The following is a 24,624-nucleotide window of genomic DNA, read 5'->3' as shown; positions in this document are numbered from 1 at the left end:
TTGCTCTGGAAAGGCAAATCATCTCAAAAATTGAACAAAGGTTCAGAAATTATTCCATATTGTTGATATGCATTGGCTACGCAAGTGTTATTTTCCACTAACAGGATGCTGCCATCAAACCAAAAAGACATCCAGCCTAACACACAACTGAGCAATGTAAAGTATAATTTTAGTGCTGGTGCCATGCCAGATACATAGGCAATAGGTTGATTAAATCAAATAGCATGGTCTTTCAGTTGTTTGAAATAAGCAGAGCACAAACCAGCTGTACTTGTAAATCGCAAAACAAAACATCGATAGCTAGATATGATTCTATGATCGGATAATATTTGGTGAACACTCCCGAGTGTGCCAATAGCTGCATTGATGAACTAGTATACAAGATAATCAGTCAAGCTCTCAACATGATGCACTTACACTTGCTTGAAGAGACACAATTCATGTGGGGAATCAGCTCTCGACATACAAAAAGGAACATGTGCAAGATTTTAGCCCTTTTTTGAATTTCCATGAAGCTTGGAAAACCCATAGCTGTCCATTTCTTCCTTCATGCAATATCTATAATGGCCAGAGTCGACTTTCCAAATGATTTCTCCTACATGTAAATTGCTGCGATTGCATGAATGTTGGCATTCTGGCATGTATCCTGACAAGTGTAAGATGAAAATCTTCAGCAGCATATCCTTTCTGTAAAGCTATTCATTCATAGGATGTCACTGGCTAGGCCATCATTCATTGTCCTTCTCTAATTAGTCTTGAATCATGAATCTTCTTGAATCACTGCATCTATGTGGTGTACATACAGCCACAGTGCTGTTAGGAAGGAGATTCCAGGATTCTGACCAGCAATCTTCAGGTTCTGTATTATTAAGCAACTGACAGTAAATTAATAACAAAGTAATCGCATTTGGTGAAATTGCATGAGGGAAGCACATTAGCCATGACATGGTAGTCTAAACCCTGCTCCTCCTTAAGTATGGCAATGACAATTTTATGCTCATCTGAACAGGCAGGGTATTGCTTTAATGACTATCCAACAATGCAAAACTATCAATATAGCACTAAAGTGCCAGATTATATTATGTGCTCAAATCCTGGATTAGGGCTTGTACCCACCATAACCTAACTCGGAAGGAACAGCTAAAACAACTGAAAACTCAATCACCAAATGCTCTGATCTAACTACAATCAAACCTTGAATTTAATTCAAGTTCATTTCACAATTAAAGCTCTGGCTCAGAGAAATGCACCAGTCTCCAATCCTTCAGACTAATAGTGCCTACTTAAATTGTGTAAGAATACTGTCATTATTAAACATTATTGCATCATCCAACATACCATGACTAAAAATCACATTGATAAAACTTAACAAATCACTATAAAATCAGGATGTATCAGGCAATAATAGAAAACCCTGCATCACAATATTAAAAACTACTGATTAAAAATGTAAGACAAAAGGTACTTGTTATGAAGACATGTTATTTGTATGAATCATAGAATCCCTACAGTGTGGAAGCAGCCCATTTGGCCCACTGAGTCCATACCAACCATATGAAGAACATTCTACACAGACCCACCCTCCTACTTTATCCCTGAAACCCTGCATTTCCCATGGCTAATGCACGTGCCCTGCAAATCCCTGGACACTACGGACAATTTAGCACAGCCAATCCACCTAACCTGCACATCTTTGTACTATGAGCAGAAACCGGAGCACCCGGAGGATGCCCACGCAGACACGGGGAGAATGTGCAAGCTCCACTCAGTCACTCAAGGGTGGAATCGAACCCAGGTCCCTGGTGCTGAGGCAGCAGTGCTACTACTGAGCCACTGTTCTGTCCCTTAAATGTTGAAAAATTAAAATTGTGAATTATTAATTTATAATGTTAGTGTTGGCAGAGATAGCTATCTTGAATGTTTTTTAAAAGAACTGCTTAAAGCAACAGGACACTGGTTACAGCAAGAAAAATGTTGCAATTACAAAGAACACAAGCTGCAGAATATAGATACCGAGCCAGCGATGCTATCAGATGCGTCAAATGATTCAGTTTCTAGGTATAAAATATATTGGTTTTGAACACAATCAAAAAAGAGCTTGCCACAGGGGCAACAACATTTTACCTTCCTCTGAATGCCTGCTCATCAAAGTATGGGAGTTGAAAATCCAGTGAAGGCCCCATCGCAATATTAAAAACTAAGTGGTGGGTTCTTAAAGGAGTCTCTCCACAGATGCTGCCCGACTCTTTGTTTGTTTCCATCATACTTCATAGAATTCTATTTGGGCTGAAGAGTGTGGTAACATTAGAGAAACTGGGATTAGTTTTCTTGGAACAGTGACTGCTGATGGGAGTTTTAATAGAGGTGGTCAAAATTGAGTGATTTGATTGACTATTAAGGAGAATCCATTTCCAGAGAAGAAGGTCCATAACCAGAAACGTTAAGAAGGTATTTCCATTATTAATACTTTTTTGAAGTCTTATGTTTAAAGGATTGTGAAATCTGGTTCATTTGAAAGGTTGTAGAGGTATAGACATGTTATTTTAAACAGGTCTTTAAAAGGACATTTTTAACATTTTTAGGAGTCTTATTGGAAATCACATATGAGTGTATGGCTGTCTGCTGAGAGAAATTACATAACTCATTCTCTTTCAACAGTCTTGATGAATCTTCCGAGATTCCAATGCACGAGCTGAAAACGATGCAGTTATCCTCCTGAGGAGCTTCTAGAAGACCACCTCTCAACTTGTGAACAAACTGCATTTGAAAAGATCCCAGACAACTGCATGTGTTTAGTAACACTGGTCTGTGTGCCAAGACCCCAGAATAAGAGATGCCTAGTACGTTTCATATCATATCCTTTTTTCTTCTTAAGTTAACAATTATTTAGCCAATATTTTTTGTACAGCTGATCTCTGCAGAGAAAAGTTTCTTAATTTTACTTCAGCAGCACAGTGGTTAGCATTGCTGCCTCATTGCACCAGAGACCTGGGTTCGATTCCACCCTCTGGCAACTGTCTGTGTGGAGCTTGCACATTCTCCCCGTGTCTGTGTGGGTTTCCTCCGGGTGCTCCGGTTTCCTCCCACAGTCCAAAGATGTGCAGGTTAGGTGGATTGGCCATGCTAAATTGCCCATAGTGTTCAGCGATGTGTAGCTTAGGTGGATGGGTCTGGGTGGAATGCTGTGTGGGTCGGTGTGCATTGTTGGGCCGAAGGGCCTGTTTCCACAACTGTAGGGATTCTATGATCTATGATCTATGAGAAGCTGGAATCTTACAACACTGTCTCCAGGAAAAGAGAAAAAAATCAGCCATAACTGATCCAAGAAAAAAAACCTAGTGTTTAAAGACTAGCTTTTTATTTTCGCATTTTTTAAAGATTGTCAGCTGAAATGAGAAAGAACTTTTTTTAAAACTAATGTTTTGCGAGGATTGCTGCATGATTTAAGAAACAAGTAACCTGAAACTCATGGCAAGCATCATGTAAATAGCTGCCTGATAGCTACCTGAACAAGCAGTAATTGAAGTTTAAGTTGTGGGTGAGCTGAAGACAAGGGGTGCTGTGTATAGACTGAGCTTTGGCTAGCAACAAAAAGTTGATTGGTCTATGGACAAGTGACCAATTATCAATGACAAAGCCCTTTTGCCTACCAACAACTGTGTGATTGGTTCTCAGGTAACTGAACAGCTTGGGCTAGAAACAAGAGAAGTAATCAGATCTCCAGCAGCATTAGAGCTGTCTGTCTGTCTTTTGTAGTCTAAACCTACTTTAAACCTGTGACTTAATTGATAGCTCAGAGATGTTTTACAAGTGAACCAGACATCTTTTATTTTATAGATTTTTTTTAGTTTTTATAGAATCCCTGCAGTGTAGAAACAGGCCCTTCAGTCCAACAAGTCCACACCGACCACCCTATAACCCACCTAAGCTACACAATGGGCAATTTAGCATCGCCAATCCACCTAACCTGCACATCTATGGACTGTGGGAGGAAACCGGAGCACCTGGAGGAAACCCACGCAGACACAGGGAGAATGTGCAAACTCCAAACAGACAGTTGCCCAAGGTTGGAATCAAACACAGGTCCCTGGCGCTGTGAGGCAACAGTGCTAACCACTAAGCCACCGTGCCGCCCCATCTATTGCAAGCCAATGGAAGCACTTGGAAAAGAAAGGCTGAGAAGAAACCTTCTGATCAACAAAAAACAACTCAACAAATCTTGTGAACAAAGACTACTGAAATGCTTTCTCAGTTTTACCCCTGTTTTAAAGTAACTAAGTATCATGAACTACGCTTCTTGAAAAATTGTACAGACAACATATCTCTGCAAACTTGCGCTAAGTAAGTTATATTTGCAAAAAAGAATTATTCACATTGTCCCAATTGCTGGTCTACAGCCAAAGTCACTTTGCACAAAAGCTATTGACATCTGTCGTGACTCACTGGGACGGTATGCTGGAAATAAACCCCTGATATTCCTAGAGTCATCACAAAAGTCAAAAACTTTAAAATAAACATGCAAAATTCCTCAAATTTACCTGACTTTCAGACCCAGGTTAGTAGAAATCACAAACCAGGCTTCTGTACTAAACTAGAATTACTATTTCTTACAACTTATTAGACTCTAGGTACAGGTAAGCAGTTACAAACTATCAGCACACAAAATATAACACAGTTTCCCTCTTGAGTTCTCATGAAGAGTTGCCAGATTCACCATGCTGAGTTTCACTAGCAATTTGCTTTTGTTTCAGATCTCGAGCATCCACAGTTCTTTGTTTTACCTTACAACTGTTTGTTTCCCGCCATGCTTTTCTTTCCCTGTATGTGTGAGTGAGAAAGGGGAGTTTATAAGGGGATTAAAGTTATAATTGGTAGAGTCATATGTTGACTGTTTATAACTGCTTACTTGTATCTAGAGTCTTATGACTTGCAATAAATGGTAACTTGTGTTCAGTACAAAAACCTGCTCCATGCTTTTTATTAACCTGGATCTGAAAATCAGGTAAGCTGAAGAATTTTTTGTACTTATTTTAAAATCTTTAACTTTTGTGACAACTCCAGGAATAACAGGAGTTGTTCATAATGCACTACTAGCATGTCGTGATGCATGTCAATAGCTTATGTGGAAAGTGACTTTGGCTGCAGACCAGCATTTGGAACAACATGTGAATAATTCCTTTCTTTTCCAACTTAACTGTTACTTAAGCAAAGTAACTTTAACTTTAAGAAAACACCCTGCAGAGTTTTTTTTTGCCCACAAACTTGCAGATATATGCTTGCCTGTATAATTTTTAGAAGGGTGGTTGATCATATTTACATGTTTTAAACCTTTCATTAATAATCTTTGCACGGTTGCTAGAGTAAGTAGGTTATTGTATGCAAAAGAAAAGTGCTTTATTTGTTAACTTAAGGAACCAAGGTAACTTGCTTCTGAGCAGGTCTAGCAGCATCCATGGACAGAGAAACAAAGTTAATGTTTTGAGTCTGGTATGATCATCGTCAAAACTGACAGAGCTCTGAAGTTCTTCCAGTTCTAAACAGTCAAACCAGATTCAACGTTAACTTTACTTCTCTCTCCACAGATGTTGCCAGACTTGCTGAATTTCTCCAGCATTCCGTGTTTGTTTCAGATTTCCAGCTTCTGCAGTATTATATCTTCATTAAACTTGTTTCTGATACTGAGCTATATAGTTTCATAATATCATCATCTTTTTTCGATTTGAACTTTGTTCTGGCCAATGCAGCAGTGAGACAAGAAATCAGTTTACCCTTCTTGACTAATCCAGTGCATAACTATATTTATAAAAAGTAAATAATAGCTGAAGATAATTTGAAAATCCTTTCTTTGGCATCCATGAACTTTAGGTCCTATTGCTGGAAACAAACTTTGTAGCAAAAGATTATAAAAAGTACAAAATGTGCATGAAAATTGTTAAACAAATAGCACATTGTTTTTTCTGCAGTATGTCTTTTTGTCTTTGTGAATCTTCAGTTTCAAAGTCATGACAGTTTCTCAAAGCCTTCACTTTCAACTAAAGGCCTCACTGGGTTGCAGGTTACAACTCCCTGCATACGTTACTGTCGACTGACAACAGATCAGGACAGTCAGAGAACATGGAAGACTTATAGAGGTTCTATTAAAGGAAAAATGCAGAAGCCATCATTTGAAACTGTGGCCTTTTTCTCTTTTTATCGTACATGATATTTAAAAATAAGGCAAGTATATACCGCTTAATGTTGCATAAGGTAACTCTAAAAGCAAAACCAGTGTACACCAGCTGCCCCGTGTGTTCAACATGTTAATATGATGATCTAGTGTATCGGTGAAGTTAGTATGTTTCCCGTTTTTGTATAGTTTGCTTCTTGCTTCCAGCCTATTCTTCTGTGGGAAAGGCAGCCAAATGTACAAGTACTTCCCTCAGTTGCTTTTTCATCAGCAAGTCCTCACCTGCACCTGCTTGAAGCACTGTGTAGAAACTGGGTTTCTTAACAGGCCCAGGCTAACATACAGCGTGCAAGCCTGGCACTCTCAAACTAAATCTCTAGCCAAGCAGGAAGAGTTCCAGTGCCTTTTGGATACCTTGGGAAGGGTGAAGGCTAATAGAGTAAATTCTGTCACAAAGGTCTGGCGTGGAGCCCAAAGACAAACTAATATCTATATACGTATGACAATTCCGACAAATAAGCCAGTGCCAAAGTAGTGCATTGGAATTTTGACTTTCGCATTCCTCTTAGTATGGAGCTAGGTTCCCTGTTCAATTATTGGCAGCAGATCGGTTCTCAAAGGCGGAAGTCCAATCTGAGGCTTTCTGGCTTCAAAGGAGTGTCCAGGATTAGTAAATGATAAGTAACAGAGAGTGCTTCAACAGAAAGATGCCCTCTTAGCCACTTCTCAAAAACATTAGTGAGAAAATACAACTAGAAACTAAGACACCGCTGTCGAGAGGGTGGAGAGGAGAGGAAGGAATTCCTCTGCAGGGTGGTTGGTAGTCTCCAGACAGGCTGTACCCTATCGACCTGCCTGACACGCTGCAGATGTGCTGTCATTCGTCCTGCACTGGAAGGCTGCCTCAACAGTTAATCTGCACCTCCCGAGCTGTGTCAGAAAATTGGAAGCTGACTGGAAAATCCCATGCAACTTCTTCCCACTTAACAAGGTTGTTAGTTGCTTCCCGCTTGCAGGCGGCCTACTGCGGCTGAAAACTCGCCTCAGCTGATGACATGAACGGTCAGGAAGCCAGCAGCATGCCTGTGGCCTTGTGGTTTTCTGGTCTTGTTCATTACATCAATGCAGTCCAATGATTGAGCCTTTAGTACACACAATTTTATGTTATAATGAAGGAAGAAAGATGAAATTAGTCTCACCAGTTCTAAAGGTTTGTACATTTCTTTATGTTACAACAATTCACATGATACAAAGATCATCATAATGGTTCAGAACAATAAACAAGGCAGGAAAACCACATTGTCAAATCACGGAAGGATAAAATATGCATTGTATTTTTTTTAATGTTTCACTTAAACACCTACAATGGGGGATAATAAATGTTGATTCATGGGCATTAACAAGGTGAATTGTTTTGCTACACTGAAAATGCTGTCATAGAATCATAGACCTGTACAACACAGAAACAGATCCTTCAGTCCAACTCATCCATGTTGACCAGGTATCCTAAATTAATCTAGTTCCATTTGCCAGCATTTGGCCCATATCCCTCGAAACCTTTCCTATTCATATACCCATCCAGCTGCCTTTTAAAAGTTGTAATTGTATCAGACTCCACCGCCTCCTCTGGCAGCTCACTCCATACACGTACCACCCTCTGCATGAAAAAGCTGCCCCTTAAGTCCCTTTTAAACCTTTCCTCTCTCACCTTAAACCTATGCCCTCTAGTTTTGAAATTCCCCTACCCTAAAGAAAAGACTTGACTATTCACCCTATCCATGCCCCTCATGATTTTATAAACCTCTACAAGGTCACTTCTCAGCCTCCAACACTCCAGGGAAATAGCACCAGCCTATTCAGCCTCTCCCTCTACTCAAACCCTCCAAGCCTGGCAACATCCTTGTAAATCTTTTCTGAACCCTTTCAAGTTCGACAACATCCTTCCTATGGCAGGGAGACTAGAATTGCGAGTAGCATTCCAAAAGTGGCTTAACCAATGTCCTGTACAGCCACAACATGACCTCCCAACTCAACTTTACTCAATTCACTGATCAACAAAGGCAAGCACACAAAACACCTTCTTCACTATCCTATCCACCTGGGACTCCACTTTCAAGGAACTATAAACCTGCACTCCGAGGTCTCTTTGTTCAACAACACTCCCCATTCCTCCTTACCATTTAGTGTACAAAGCCTGCTCTGATTTGCTTTTCCAAAATAGGTGCTTCTCTTTTACAGGATCCAGTAATTCCCATAATTTGCTACTTTTTAATGTTAACATTAATTTTACAAATGGGATTACCCAGTTTATTCTCAGGTTATACATCCCACCATCCAACACAGTAGCATTAAAAAAATTGCTGTCATAAGGAAAAATGTCACAAAATTTAAAAAAAAACTGTAAGTCCATCTTGTATACTTACTGCAATCTCTCTGCAAGCAGACATGGAAATACCAGTGCCTTCAATCTGTTTGAGAGCATACTCTTTCTCATCATTCCTGCCAGAGGAAATAGACAAAACAGTCTAAGTCAAAGGCAATTTAACAACAGCTTCTCTGAAAGTTATAGCTAAATACACTATAGTCCCAAACAATGGTGAGATCTTAAATTAAAAATGACACTTAAAAAAATTAAATATGTGTGTGATTAGAAATAAAGAAAACTTACAGGATGAAAGAATGTTAGATACAAAATTACCACTTTACAATATTGTTCACAAAGTTCATAGAAACGAAAAAAGGTACAATATAAATTACTTCATTTACTTCTTAAATGAAATACAGGAATGATGGGTATCCTAAAAAAGAAAGCCAGGGCAACCCAAATTAAAAAGAACATCAGCCCTAATATCATGCATCTGAGAATGCTGAGTGAAATCACAAAACAGCAGTGCCTTTGGTCACAATCTTTCATTCAACCTTGGATAAGAATGCTGTGCCACAGGACTACAGACTTATCAATGTAACAACAACTGTTTCAAAAGGAATAAAGTAACATAATCTTTAAACCAACCAGTCTAATATTGATAATGCAAAAGAGAGGCCAGGACTGCTTTTGCAGCACTGAGGTGTAAAGAGGGTTGGAGAGTTAAGAGCACAGATACTTAGGTACTAAGCATGATCCATGTTCCTTTATGCTTACGTTAAAGATCTGGTATTTGATGCACTCAAGGATTAAAGACTTAAACTGAAAAGATTCTTGCATGATTGCTTTATTCACATTGGGAAATTTTTGGCCTCTAAATGATGAGAATCAGCTACCCAGGGTCCAGTTTATTTAGTAACACACAAGCAGCAAATTCTAGTAGTTATGAAAACAAGACGGAATGGAATTTGAAGCTAAGATCAGTTTTACCTTGCGGGACCAAACAACACACTTTTCACTTATTTGGGCAATTTGCAAGAATACTAATTTAACATGAAAACCAAATCATTCTGTATAAGAGGAGTGGTGTTGGTTGTGCCAATTTCAACTCCATAAAATAGGGGACAGCCAATCAGCGAATCATTTTCAGGGCAATGACTTGACCAATCATGGTCAAACTGCCTAGCTTAAAATGTAAACAAAACCTGGCAGTGAAAAGTCAATCATCATGAACAGAATTACCACTATACATTACTGTTCACAAAGTTCATAGAAATGGAAGGGCACAAAAGAAATAAATGAAATAATTATAAAGTAAAACGCAGATACAGTGGGTATCCTTAAAAAAAGAGCAATTATCATTAACTAGTGCATTCTCCAATGTAAGAGTCCATTTACCAATCAGCACTTTCTGCATACAAATTATTCTGATGAGTGCAAGACAAAAAGCTTCGACAAAATGTGTCTTTTTTTTCAGCAATACACAATTACTGTACTACCAAACAACTATGAGTTTCTTTTGTACCTACTATTTTCCTTCTTAAATTTTATTTTTCAACAATAGATGGTGGAGTAGGATGCGGTTTTACCATAGAGTCATGGAGTCATAATCATACTGGTTTAGTAGAATTCTTTAGTAGACTCGAATTAGAATAAAACTTTAAATTAATGAAGGATTTTTCAAACTTCAACTGATGAATGACAAAGCGCAAATAATCAATTTCAGCAGAAAAAAAAACAAAAATCTGAACACTTAACTCATGGCCTCAACCTTCCACTCTTTATAAATAACCTCATTTAATATTCACTCCTCTCATCACATTATTATTCATGATTTATCTCTACATTTATTGATTTACTTTGGCTCCCAATCCAATACTACAATTCGAAAATTCCCTTCCTAGTGTTCAATTTCCTTTATGTTCTCATCTCCCCTTAATTTTGTAAACTCTGCCATCACTATAACCCACCAGGAACTGTATGTTCCTTTAAATTTGACCTTGTGCTGCAGCTACTTCCTTCACCGCACCACTGGCAGCCGTGTCTTCAGTTTTCAAAACTGTGAAAGTTTGGAATTCTGTCCACAAACTTCTGTCTATCCACTTATCGCTCTTCCTTGAAGGCCTACCTTCTTTGACTGGGTGTCAATTTTTAATTGATTACATTCCAATGAAGTATTAAAGGCATTACATAGTTGCAAATTGCTGCAGAGAGAAAGAAATACCCTAATAAACTAATCGAATGGCCAAAAATTTGCAGACAGATTTCATTCCTATATGGCAGGAATAAGGAATTATATTCCAAAAGATTAAATTCAAGTCCATAAAGGTCATATTTTCTTGTAAAAAAATCTTTACAGCAAATACTATGAAGTCTACAATATTGTTATAAATATACTACTTTATCATTAGGATGCTAAAATAACTACAGTATGTTTGCTTTTATTCACAGCTGCTTGAATCAAATTAATTGATTACTGTTTTTCACTTTACTCAATTTAAATTATTTACACATTTCGGTGCATGAGCTACTTTGAATTTTCAAGAGTTTCCTGCAGTTGTTCATGTTCTTGGAATTGACTTCAATATTATTGAAAGATCCTCAAAATTACAGCTACAAAAAGTTCTCTGTAATAGTAACCAAAACTATTTTCCTCCTGTCCCTTATTTAAGGAGTCCTGATAGAAAGTGGACATTTATAAACATTGGGTGAGGGCAAGATCAGCTGTGCTGCCTCATAATGAAGCAGCATACAGTCATAGAGCACAGAAATAGACCCTTCGGTCCAACTAGTCCATGCCAAACATAATTCCAAACTAAACTAGTCTCAATTACCTGCTCCTGGCCCATATCCCTCCAAACCTTTCATATTCATATATCCATCCAAATGTCTTTTAAACATTGTAATTGTACCGACATCAACCACTTCCTAGGAAGTTCATTCCACACACAATCCACCCTGTGTGTAAAAAATTTGCCTCATGTCTTTTGTTTAAATCTCTCTAATCTCACCTTAAAAATGCACCCCGCAGTCTTGAAATTCCCCATTTTAGGGAAAAGACAACTACCGTCAACTCTATCTATATTTCATTATTTTGTAAACTTCTATCAGGTCACCTCTCAATATCCCACACTCCAATAAAAAAAGTCCCAGCCTATCCATCCTTTCCTTATAACCCAAACATTCCATACCCAGCAACATCCTAGTAAATCTCTTCTGAACTCTTGCCAGCTTGATAATATCCTTCCCTTGACTGGGCAACCAGACTGAACACAGTATTCCAGAAGAGACCTCACCAATGTCCTGTACAACCTCAACATAACGACCCAACTCCTATACTCAAAGGACCGAGCAATGAAGGTAAGCGTTCCAAATGCCTTTTTAACCAACCTGTCTATGTGATGCCAACTTTAAAGAATTATGGACCTGCACCCATGTGGTCCCTCTGTTCTACAATACTAATTGTATAAGTCCTACTCTTGTTGTACCAAAATGCTATAACTTGCATTTATCCAGACTGAACTCCATCTTCCATTTTTCAGCCCATTGACCCATTTGATCAAGATCCCTTTGAAATTCTACTCCAAGAAAGAAAATGAATGAAATTGGAGGAGAATCTGGTACGGTAGAGAGCTTGTATTATTTGTAATTTTAGTCTAACATTCTTGTCTGAGTACAGATCAAAGCCTTGTTACTGTTGCAAATCTAATTCTCTGCTGGAAAGCACTGAAATTGTTGGTTGAATCACTCATCTCCCAGAATATTGCCATGGAGCACTGGCAAACGCTAGGAGGATAGTCTACCTGGAACTTCTTGACTGCTGAAAATTATGGGCAATCAATAGCTTTGGTGCATTAAAAATAAACTCTACAAATTGCTAGAAATATTTCATTCACGAGTTTCAAATGTATTCCCCTTTTGCAATACTTTAATGTATAAACACTGATCATGCAAAATACTGCTGCACTATCTGCATCTGCATTGAAACAATTTGGTCACAAAGAGTTCAGTGCTAAAAATTGAAGAACAGAATGAACAAGTACATTTACTTATTCACAGCAATTCAATGTAATCTTGAAAAGAATGATTTTCATAGGGAATAACTACATACATTTTAAAAGTTCAAGAATTACAAATTACAAGGACAAGAATTAGAAATTACCAACATATAAGTTAGGGTCCTGAGCAGAATAATTCCATGTTAGTATTTATCCTCTTCACAGATAGCAGTCCAGATCTATGAGTCTCTTTGTTCCTCTTTCTTTCAATGACGTACCTAATTATTATTATTCTTAAACATGAAATGACCTCAGCTTTAAAACCCATGACCACTTCCATCTGGAAGGATAGGGCAGAAGATACATGGGAATACCTCCACCTGCAAATTCCCCTCCAAACCACTCACTATACTGAGTTGGCAATCTACTGTCATACCTTCAGCATTGTTGAGCCCTGGAATTCCCTCCAGTAGGTCAACCAACAGCACATGGATTGCAGGAGTTCAAGAAGGCAGCTGACCACCATCTTCTCGGGGCAACCAGGGAACGGCCATAAATGCTGGGTCAGCCAGCAATGCTCATATCCCACAAATCAATTTTAAAAAGCGGAGTTAAGGCCGAAACCAAATCAGCCATAATCTTATTGAATGGTGAATCAGGCTTGAGACACCAAATGGTTTAATCTTGCTGTTATTTCTTAACATCTTACATGACCTCACACCATTTGTATTTCTCTTGCTGTCTCAAATATTTAACTTTGAATAATAGATCTATATTCCTTGTGCTAAATTCAATTACTGAATTATCAATCGATAGAATGCGATCAAAACATCTCTTAGTCTCCACTGTTACAATAAAAACGGGTCAAATTTTCCCAGTTTCTTTAAATTTGTATTTCCTCATATCTGGCAACAATTCTTTCAATCAATGATGCACTGGGTTCTTATCTCAACATTCTCCCACTACCATGAATCATAACTACAAAGAACACCAACTGTGCTCTTACTAAGATTTTGTCTCGATTCAAAATTGCATACTTTTGTACCATTTCATTAACTGTTTTTAAAATGATAAGCCTGAGGTGTTGTTTTAAATGACTTACGAATTTGAATCTTTAATTCCTCTGCTTTTCCATGTATGGGGCTTTCTCATTCAAAATATAACAATCACATTTTTATTTCTATAGAAGTATCAATTCATATAACTGATACTGAATTCCAACTATCACCTTGCACATCTGTACAACAACCTCAATATAAAGTCATGGAATTATACAATAGTTACAATACAGGAGGCAATTCAGCCCACCGTATCCATGTCAAGTTTCTGTGGAAGCGACTCTGCCTAGTCTCACTCCACTGGCTTTTCTTGTAGCCTTGCAAGCAAACAGGACTAGTTTAGTTTGGGAAATTTGGTCAGCATGAACAAGTTGCACACGAAGGGTATTTTTCCATGCTGTATGACTCCATGACTGAATCCACCACAATCACACCCACAGGCAGCACATTCCAGACCTTCACCAATTGATGTGTATAAAAAAAGTTTGTCCTCACTCCATCTCTCATTCTTTGCAAATCACCGTAAATTGGTGTCCTTTGATTTCACTTTTCTGCCAAAGGGAACTGATTTTCTTATCTACACTGTTTAGAACCCTCGTGATTTCGAGCATCTCGAAGAAATGTAAGTGTAATATTCCAGTCTCTAATGGGAACAGTTTCGGCTTTAACAGTTTATCCATGTACTTGAAGTCTCTCAACCCCAGAAGCATTCTCATCCTTTACAACTTTTCTAATGTCTCCACACCATTCATAAAATCACCACTCTTAAGTCATCATTCACAATTTCAGCATAAAAGGTCACCGGCAACCAGGTCAGGTCAGTTCTAGAGTCAACATTTATCCTGATCAGATCTGCACTGTGTCGGAAGACCTCTGACAGTGCTGTGCTATTTAGGTATACAACTGCCTGCTTACAGGATACCTGTCTCATCAGCCTGGACCAGGAGAAGGTACTTGACAAAATATCACATACCTATGTGATGGATATGTTCTTCAAACTGGGCTTTGGGAATGGAATTCACAATTGGAGCCAAGTGATCTATGCAAGCATGCAGTCACAATCAATGGGTAGGAATCAGAAAGCTTCCTGATCAAATCTAAAGACAGGCAAGACTGCCTCCCTTTATCTCATACCTTGTTTGTGTGATGCATAAAGCCTTTTGTTGAGTCCTTCAGGAAGGGTGTGGGCTTGAGATGGGTGGTGGTCCCAGGAAGCAGACGCTTGCAAATCAAAGCCTCCCAGTCACGGATGAAATCAATGTCTTCTGCTCGGATCCACTATCTTGAGAATCTACAATCAGTTCAAACCATCCTCTAGAACCAACGTGGATCAAGGCATGTTCTTTGAGAACTCGGCCAACCAGTCCTTAGCCCTTCACCATCAGGTCAGATTACCTGAAGTTGCTGGGGCGTGCACTAAAAACTGGGAGGTATGTATCACCAAAGCAGTAACTGGAAATGTGGAAGTGCCACTTCCTCTCTATTGCAGGTAAGAACCTGGACTTCAGCTGTGAGGTACTTTCAGTACGTGGCGCAGATCTGGCTGATTCCCTAAACCTATGCCTCAGCAGTTACCCAAGCCATGTCTGCAGTATTCCAGCTGTGGTCTGACTAGTGCCTTGTATCATTTTAGCAAAACCTCCCTACTTTTATACTCCAGGCTCATCCCAAGCAGCTCCATAACACAGGTGGTGTGTTCCATGAACTGTTCCCTGGGACACACCACCAAGACAAAAATGAACTGGAGGACCACTAAAGGACACACTAAAGCTTGAGGCAGCCAAGGCACAATTGGCCTTTCTACTCTAATGTACCAAGGAGCTGTTAACTTATAGAAACTCACAGGTTGTATGCTAGTATGGGCATGTAAATAGTTTGTTGTCATATTTAATAAATGTTCCAATTTTGCATTAGGATTGAGGCACTGTAAAGTGCTTAACTGAGAAGTGATATTTTTATTGTACATTCTGTAATGCTTGAGTTGAGTAGTTTTGCAATGTACTTATTGTAATTTCAGAAATAAAGTATTTTTTGCTAAAACAATAATAGGTCCCAGCATCCCATTTACTTTGCTAACCACTTTCTTCAACTTGAAACAATATTTTTTTTTAATTTTCATGGGCAAGCTCATGAATTTCAATAATATATTTTTCATTTTGGTCTGTTCATAGAATCCCTACACTGCAGATAGTGGCCATTTGACCCATCAAGTCGGCACCAACCCTCCAAAGAGCATCCCACTCAGACCCACTCTATCCTCATAACACCATATTTACTAAAGGTAGCCCACCTAACCTGCACATCACTGGACACTATGGGGCAATTTAGCATAGTCAATTCACCTAATCTGCACATCTTTGGACATGTCACATTGAGCAATGGATGACGCAATATTGTAATCAAGCATAGAAAGCTTTACTGATATCACCACCAGACAAGTATTGTATCTCTGAGACCATTTTGCGATTGTTAATGTATAATAGAGGTCTGATCCAAGTAACAGTGATCAAATGGCTGGCATTGGGATTACTTGATTATTGGCAATCAGATGGATAGCACTTGGCACAGAAAATAAAAACTTAACACTCAAATCTAATAAACTTGTACAAAGCTAATCTTCAAAAGTGAAGCAGATTATTTTCTCACCAAGGCTGTCACAGTTGGCACGTCTTAAGAAAATTTCAACGCTCAATAATTACCTGACCTGAACATTTGCAAGAAGAAATATTAACTTGTTACTCAGCCACCCCCTGAAGATTTTTAATCATATACTAGTTTTGCATCACGTAAGGTGCAATTACTGAATAGGAATGCTGTCAATAACTGGAATAGGAACAAATCCGACAATCCATTTGGCAATAGCATCATAAGACGTAGAAGCAAATGACTTAATGGCTGACCTGTTAATCCTCAAGTCCACATTCCTGCCATTTCCCTAAACCCTTGATTCCCTTATGATTAAAAATCTGTTTATATCAGCCTTGAATATTTGTAACAATGCAGCCTCTACAGCCCTCTGTGGTAACAAATTCCACAGATTCACTATACTGAGAAGAAATTTTTCCTCATCTTTGACTTAAATGGGTGACCCCTTACTCTGAGGTTGTACCCTCTGGTCCTAGATCCTCCCACAAAAGGAAATAACCTCTCAAATCTACCCTGTCAAGCCCCCTCAGAACCTTAAATATTTCAATAAGGTCACCCACGAATTCATCTGAATTCCAAACAGCACAGGCCCAACCTACTTGTCCTTTCCTCACAAGAAAGCCCCTCCATGCCCAGGATCAATTTAATGAACCTTCTCTGGTCTGCCTCCAATGCCAGCACTGTATTCTGGGTGTAGGTGTCATCTATTTGGTGCCTTCATAGTTTTAGTAATAATTCACTACTTTCAAATTCTATCCCCTTTGAAATAAAGGCCAAACTTTCCCATTACCTTCTGAACTCGTATGCTTGCTTTTTGTGAATTATACATGAGGATCCCCCAATCCCTCTGTTTTGTAGCTTTTTGCAATCTTTCTTCATTTAAATAACATGCAACTCCTTTATTCCTCCTGTCAAATTACATGGCCTCACATTTTCCCACATGATATTCTATCCACCAAATTTTTGTCCACTCAATTAACCTTATCTGTATCCCTCTGCAGACTCTTTGTGTAAACCTTGTCTTCCCACCAATTCTTGTGCCATCTGCAACTATTCATTCTGTTGCATCATCCAAGTTGTTAATAAATATTATAAGTAATTGTAACACTGACCCCTGAGAGACTCACTCATTATAGACTGGCACCCTGCAAATGCTCCCTTATCCAATTATATCTCTGTTAACTAATCCCCTGTCCATGCTAATGTAGTATCCCCAACACAATGTGCACTTATCTTATTAAGTAGCCTTATGTGTAGTGCTTCATTGAATGGCTTTTGCAATTCCAAACATAATACATCTACTGGCTCCCCTTTATTGATCCTGCTTGTTACCTCTCAAAGAATTCTGATAAAACTGTTAGGCACAATTTCCCTTCCATTAAATCATGCTCTGTGCTTGATTATGTTATGTATTTCTAAATATTCTGCTATCAGATCTTTCATAATAAATTCTAACACATGTCATCAGTCTAAATTACACATAATTGTTACAACTCTACAGAACACATTGGCCAGAATCTTTCACTCCTACTTTTATTGCCACTTCCTGGTAGGGAACGGCAGGTAATCAGCCAGATTGGAACGGGAGAGAAATCTTCACTTTCATATCCTCCGCAGGTGCTGTCAAGGGAGCCTTAATGTGTTGTTACAATACATTTTGCAGATTGTGCAGTACCAACAGCATATGCTTGTGAAAGGAGTGAAGATGGTGGATGAACCAGCTGCTTTGTCCTGGATGATGTCAAGCTAAAGCGATGTTGGAACTGCACTCATCTGGCAAGTGGAAAGTAATTCATCACACTTCTGATTTGTCTCTTTGGATAGCAGAGAAACTTCGGGAAGATAGAAGTTGAATTACTTGCTACAGATGTCCTAGCCTCTGACCTACTCTTGCAGGCCACGGTATGTTGTATACGGCTGGAATAACTCAGTTCCTAGTCAATGATAACCCCAGGATGTTGATACTGCAGGATTCAGTGATGATAATGCCATTGAACCTCAAGGTGTCATTAGATTTTCTCATTTGGGAGAACCCATCACCCAGCTTAGGTTAGATCATCGATAAATTCTTGCTGCTTCTTTTTGATTATGAATCTTTTTTTCTTTAAACCATATAATATGAACAACTGGTAGACTTTGGAAAATGAAGAATGCCACTGAGCCTGAATCCCAATGCATGATAAAGAATTTAAAGGTTTCAGTTTGTTTTGAGACTGCAATTGAAAAAACGTATGGAAGCATTTCTTAGTGCCCATCACAAAGTTTATGATGTAGCAAAAGTGAAGAGATAAAAGGTTGTAGCTGCTCTACATTATCCTTTACTGATGCTACATTGAAGGGTACAGTGAGTACAAAATTGACAGAGCGACAGAAAACAGAGCAATGGTCAGTGGATCTGTTACGGGCTGGAGGAAGGCTTGTCGTGGAGTTCCCTGGGTTAATATTGGGACCCTTGATCTTCCTGACACAAATTAAACAATCTTGGTGTGCAGGTGATATTTTCCAAGTTTGCAGGTGACAATACACTTGGAAGAATTGTAAATTTTGAGGAGTATAGGACGTTGACAAGTTGGTGGATGGGTGGCCGATGAGATTCAATACAGAGAAGTGTGAAGGGATGGACTATGGTTGAAAGAATATTGCAAGACAATATAAAACAGGGGGTACAACTCTCAAGGAAATATGCAAAAGCATTGGACAGAGCATAGAAGCAATTTACTAGAACAGTTCCAGGCATGAGAAACTTCAGCTTGGAGGACAAATTGAAGAAACTGGGGCTATTGTCCCCAGAGAGAAGGTGGAAAGGGAATCTGATCGAGCTTTTCAATATCATGAGTGGACAGGCCAAAGTTAATAGGGTGAAGCTTGTTACTGCTTGTAAAAGAAACATGATCAAGAGGGCACAGTTTTAAAGTGTTATATAAACAAACAGAAATGGGAGAAAAAACCGTTCTCACACAACAAGCAGTTAGGGTATGGAATACGCTGCCTGACAATGTGGTGGAGGCAAAATCAATTCAGATATTCAAGAGGGTACTGGATGATTATTTGGGTAGTGATAGTGTGTAGAGCTAGAGAAAAGGCAGGAGTTTGGCACTCGATAGCGCAGGCACAATGGTCTGAATGGTCCCCCTCTGTACCGTTATATTCTGTGATTCTGCAATTCAGTAATCAAGGCATAAATGCTATAGCTAGATGCTCAATCTGGCTTTTTTTAAAATTCTAAAATAAAATATCTGCAGTGATGGCTATCAAACATCTTGAAACACTTTTCAAAGAACAGTAGCAAATTCTCAGTGTACTGTTCCACCCACCAAAATCACAATAAACAATTTGTCTGGCCACAGTTTCATTTGCTGTTTGTCTTCACTGTACTTAGTGTTCCTGAATTCAACAGCTACGTTCATTATAAAGTCTTTTTCTGAGAATGTACCAAAATATTATTTACAAAAGCAAAAGCAAAATACCACAGATGCTGGAAATTTGAAACAAAAAGAAAAACAGGATAGACAGCATCTGCGGAGCAAAACAGGCTCTAATTTTACAATAATTCACGCAGACAATTGGTGGGGGCGTTGGGTGGGGGGGCTGGAATTGCTACACAGCATGGGGCCCATAAATTCCACGGTTGGCTTCACGCCACTTCCCCTGTCCTGTACACAATTACACAGGTGTCAGCCCTAGCCTGGGGCAGTTCTCCCACCATCAACTCATTGCAGGCCTTCAATGACTAATTATTGGTCACTCAGGGCCTCTTCCCACTCAGCAGCAATTTTTTGGCTAATAAGAAGAGTTTAGGGACTAATGGCGAGTTGGGAACCCACAGCTCACCCGAATCAGGACTTTGGAGGGGCTGGCGTATCATTGACACCCTTTCCGAAATGAACACCCACAGCCTCAGCTCCCACAACCTAGCCGTCATGAATCCCACTCTCACCTCTTCCCTTTGTCTAACAGGCCTCTTCCTGGATCCCTAGTGCTTACAGTCACCAACAATTGCCATCGCTCTGGGTAGTGCTGCTGCAGTGAAGACATGTGAAGCAGTACTTTAGATGACCACAAGTTTATCTCATTGCCTTGAAGTAGAGACAATATTTGTCAGTTAGCACAGTGAAACAAGAGCTTGTCTTTTAGTGTGGAGACGCTGTTGTGTTGCAGATAGCGCACAATTCTGGCTGACCAGGAATCTCTTTTAGCCTGTTAAAGGCCAGTCAGAAGGATTTACAGGTTGATAGTCAACCATTTGGCCATGTTATGAACCCATTTTTCAAGTCCATCAAGTCCTAGCATCTGACTTGAACACAAAGCCTGCGACTTGGAGACAAGGGTGCTAACAACTGCACCACAAAATCTCCCTGATTGCAAGTTTACGAAGAGCAGAGTGTGGGATATTAGGAGTGCATTGGAATAGTCAAGTCTATAGGTAATGAAAGCATAGAAGAGGATTACACCTGTTAATGACAGCTGAGAAGGGGGTTAAGTCCAAAGCTATTGGAATTGGAAACAAGCTGTCTTTGAGGTGGCACAAATATGATATCAGCTCACTTCTGGATCCAACATAACACCAGAGTTGCAAACAGATTGATTTAACAACTGTTGCCACGGAGAGGGATGCAGTTCATAACAAAGGATTTATACTCACTCTCTAAAAGAATCTAACGGCAGATTATTTGAGAAACCCCAGATTTTGAACAATACTTTAAGTCAACTCAAAAACAAAGTTGCTGGAAAAGCTCAGCAGGTCTGGCAGCATCTGTGAAGGAAAAAACAGAGTTAACGTTTCCGGTCCTCAGAACTCAGATGTCAACTCATCTAACTTACTCACGAATGGTCAGACCCATTTCTATTTTCACTGTGCCTTGGACACTAATCGACATTAGCTGACACATCATGCAAATTTCTGTTATCATATCTAATTTTATGCACGGAAGTAAACCACACAGTTCGGTCAGACGATAAAAGAAAAGTAAATAATTTGTTCATTACTTACTTATGACTACAGTTACAAAATACAGTACCTAATATTCAGAAACACTGTCAAGATTTAGGGCTTCTGAGTATCTAAGTGTTGTGAAACATGGAAGACAAGCTACATTTTAATTTGACAGTTCCGAAATGTGGTTTAGTCTTATATTATGAGCAGCACTGTTTTAACAGCTGGCGGTCAGCCGAAAAAAATTTACTAAACAAAGTCGAGAATAAAAGAAAACGGAGGAAGTAGTCTGTTTTATATCATACCAACAAAGCTATCAATAAATACATAGTTTCCAAAATAATGGTTATGAGGGCTGGAGGCCTCGGCTTGATTAAACGGGTTACTATAAGGAGTTGTAAACACAAGGTGTGAGGATATATTTACAAACCAGAAACATCAACATTGGTCTTGCAGCACGTGAACCGAGTAACCCAGAAATAAACTTTTAAAAAGGCATAAGTTTTACTGGACGCCTGCAGCAACACCACACAAAATCGCCTGAAGGTATTGGTTTCTTACCCATCTTTTCTTTTTGCTTTGTAAACATGACCGTAGGTACCACGACCCACTTTGCAACCTTCATATTCAAACAGATCTTCTACTTTCTCTCGCTCTGCCGCTAGTTTCGTTTTAAAATCGTAATCCATGACTGTCACTCCATAAATGCATAAATACTTTCAACGTCTGTTGGAGGGGGGAGGAAGGGAAACGGGCTGGATTATTTAAACTGAGCACCGATCATTTCCTTATTTCGTGTGTGTTTTTTTGTCTCTTCCAACAAGTTCGCCCGGCGACATTTAACCATGGGTTTGTTATGTTGACGTTAGCGGCAGACAATGGCGGACCGCGAGGCATGCCGGCATTTGTAGTCCTTAGAGCTTCGACTGGCCCTTGACTAGCGCGGCCGCATCCCGGGCCAAAGACTACAACTCCCGTCGCTCATTGCTGCGGACGGATTTGACCGTTTTCGGATCCAAAAGTAGAGACAGTTAGTCCGAGGAGAGCGGGAGCCGGGTGTGGGGGTGGGAAAGGGAAAGGGTGAAGAAGCACCGGGACACTGAAATCAATAAACAGCGATAAGATATTCGAATACGCAACGGAATAAACCTTCAACATCCCTTTTTGTTCGGGAAAGCTAAAATGCATCTGTTACATTCCCGCCTTCTTGCGATACGGCACTGCGAGAAACGTGACTGACAGCGAAACGAACCAATCGCGTTAGGAATCGGCCCGAAAATGAGGGGGAAGGGGGGAAATGAAATCGTGCGATGGGTTTTAAGGAGGTTCGGGGCAATTTATTTGTAATGTCTCTTCTCGTTTCCTTTTCTCCCCCCAAAACGTGCAGCCTTTTATATTTGAATTTGAACGTCTTTCGGCGCGCGGCTCCACCAACGGTTTCGCCCTGGCCCCAGGTCTCGCGCCGAACATTCGGTTGGTGGTAGTGTTGGGAGCGAGTAGGCACAGCTCCGGCCAGGCTGTTGACGTCACAGCCGCTCTATTGTGCCGTCGGTAAAGGGGGCGGGACAGTGGACTGTTTGGAGAAGTGAAGGGATTGGGTTGGAGCGGGTGGGGGAGGGTAGGGAAGGAGGGAAGCGGAGGTTATAAAAGCCGGCGCCGGCAGACGTCTCGCTGCTAGTCACAGTATGGCCGGCGACATTAGCTAGCGCTCGCTGCACGCAATTCTCTGTGTAGAGGGATCGGATTGGGGGCAACTACAAAACATTATATATATATATATATATAAAAAAACATCAAACAAAAAAAATCTTTTTTTTGAAAAAAATAGGGAAGCAAAGCAGAAACCGGACCGCTCAAGAACCCACTAAAACAGAGCAATTGACACTAACTTATTAAGCTTTTTACCAGAGAGAGGGGAAAAAAAGGGGGGGAGGTTTTTTTTTAAAAAGAGAAAATAGAATTTGTAGGAGGGAAAGGAGAGAGGAGGGGGGGGGAGTTTTTCTTTCCTCTCTCTCTCGTTTGTTTCACGATGGAAAACGGTGCACACTTTTTCGAAGGGACCGAGAAGCTGTTGGAGGTGTGGTTCTCTCGGCAGCAGGATCTGTGCACGGGATCGGGAGACCTCCGGACCATTCCAAGGTAAAATACATGTATCATTAAAACAATAACATCAACTAACAGCAAATGGTGGGGGGAGAAACACACCGACTCAGACCGGGGGGCACTTAAACCCGACAAACGCGCTCTCTATCTTTTCTCCGGCTTTGGGTTGTGTGTGTGTGTGTGTGTGTGTGTGGTGGGGGGTGGGGGGAAGCACCATGTTTATGAGGAGATACGCCACAAGTCTCTCTCTCTCTTCCCAACCCGGGGAAGGGAATCGGTGACAAGGCAGGGAATCCTGGATTGTTCCCTCCTTCAAAAATAAATTTCTCAATTCCTTATTCAAAAATCTGTATTGGGGTGGGGGGGTTTAAGAGGCCAGGTTAATGTGTGTATGGGGGGGCGATGGGGTGTGTGCATGGAGTTGTGTGTATATTGGGGGGGGTCTGTTGGGGATGGGTGTATGAGGTGTGTGTATGGGGTGGGGTGTGTGGTGGGGGGTGTTGTACTATCTGGTTGGGGGTAGGTGTGTTGGTGAGTAGGTGGGTGTGTGTGGGGACCCTTAGGTTGAACGGCCTGACATGGCGGAACCAACCCCCCGCCCCTGCAGATTCCTGCCTGATTTAACGGCGGGCACTGGGTGCGGCCCCATCTCACTCCTCGCCCTTTTGCTGCCCCGCTCCTGGCATTTTCTGCCAAGCTGCACTTTGTGTGTGTGTGTGTGTGTTGGGGGGTGGTTTGAGTGCCTATGCTTTCAGTTAGAAGTCTGGCCACCCCGAGTAACAGGTGGCAAGCCCCGGTTTCTGAGAATTTGGTGGGGCGGGGGGCGGATTGGCTGCTCTCACGCTTGTTCCTGAATTTGAGTCGTGGTCTCATTTGTTCAGAGCTGTACCTTCTCTCTCTATTTCTTCCTCTTCTGACGGGTCAGGGAAGACGTGCCCACTCCTTTCACAGTGTTCTCTCCTTTTAAATGTGCACCATGATTTCTAGGGGGGTGCAGTCAGGCTGAATGCACTCCACGTGTATTCAATAAATTTTTTAATTCATAAATGATTTAATAAATAAATTATTTAATAAATTATCTGGTGAGAGGAGTATCTGTACATGGGCAAGTCGGTGAGTTTGTTCCTCCATGTTTTGTGTTGGATGAAAGGAGGTTTTCTTAGATCATTTTCTTGGTGGGGATGGGGTCGAAATCTATGTCAACGCGCTCTCCAAAATGATTGAAGACTTTTTTGTATATCTTGAATAAGGAAGGGGCGTGTGGTTGCACTGAGCGGAGTTGTCCTTCCTTCTACTCTTTTTAAAAAAAAATGTAGGTGGAAGTTAGGTGTGACTGAGTTTGAGGAAACGCTGCC

The 24,624-nt window shown here is 40.3% G+C and overlaps 2 protein-coding genes across 7 annotated transcripts in view; one reads left to right on the top strand and one right to left on the bottom strand.

Moving 5' to 3' along the window:
* cdk19 (cyclin-dependent kinase 19) overlaps positions 1–22,670 on the bottom strand; it is a 147,376-nt gene extending 124,706 nt beyond the window's left edge. For all 6 annotated transcript variants that reach the window (XM_048596801.1, XM_048596802.1, XM_048596805.1 and 3 more), the window contains exons 1-2: positions 21,728–22,670; positions 8,590–8,665 (exon numbers count right to left, since the gene is read on the bottom strand). In XM_048596801.1, the coding sequence (XP_048452758.1) occupies positions 8,590–8,665; positions 21,728–21,855 (204 nt within the window). In that variant the 5' untranslated portion in view covers positions 21,856–22,670. The remainder of the gene's footprint in view (positions 1–8,589; positions 8,666–21,727) is intronic.
* Positions 22,671–22,830: 160 nt separating this feature from the next.
* amd1 (adenosylmethionine decarboxylase 1) overlaps positions 22,831–24,624 on the top strand; it is a 29,459-nt gene continuing 27,665 nt past the window's right edge. Inside the window, exon 1 of the mRNA XM_020520380.2 lies at positions 22,831–23,305. Within this exon, the coding sequence (XP_020375969.1) occupies positions 23,196–23,305 (110 nt within the window). The 5' untranslated portion in view covers positions 22,831–23,195. The remainder of the gene's footprint in view (positions 23,306–24,624) is intronic.

Source organism: Rhincodon typus, chromosome 5, assembly GCF_021869965.1.
Source record: "Rhincodon typus isolate 14 chromosome 5, sRhiTyp1.1, whole genome shotgun sequence".
Lineage (NCBI taxonomy): Eukaryota > Metazoa > Chordata > Chondrichthyes > Orectolobiformes > Rhincodontidae > Rhincodon > Rhincodon typus.
The sequence above is the reverse complement of the archived record's forward strand: the minus strand, read 5'-3'. Positions and strand labels throughout refer to the sequence as shown.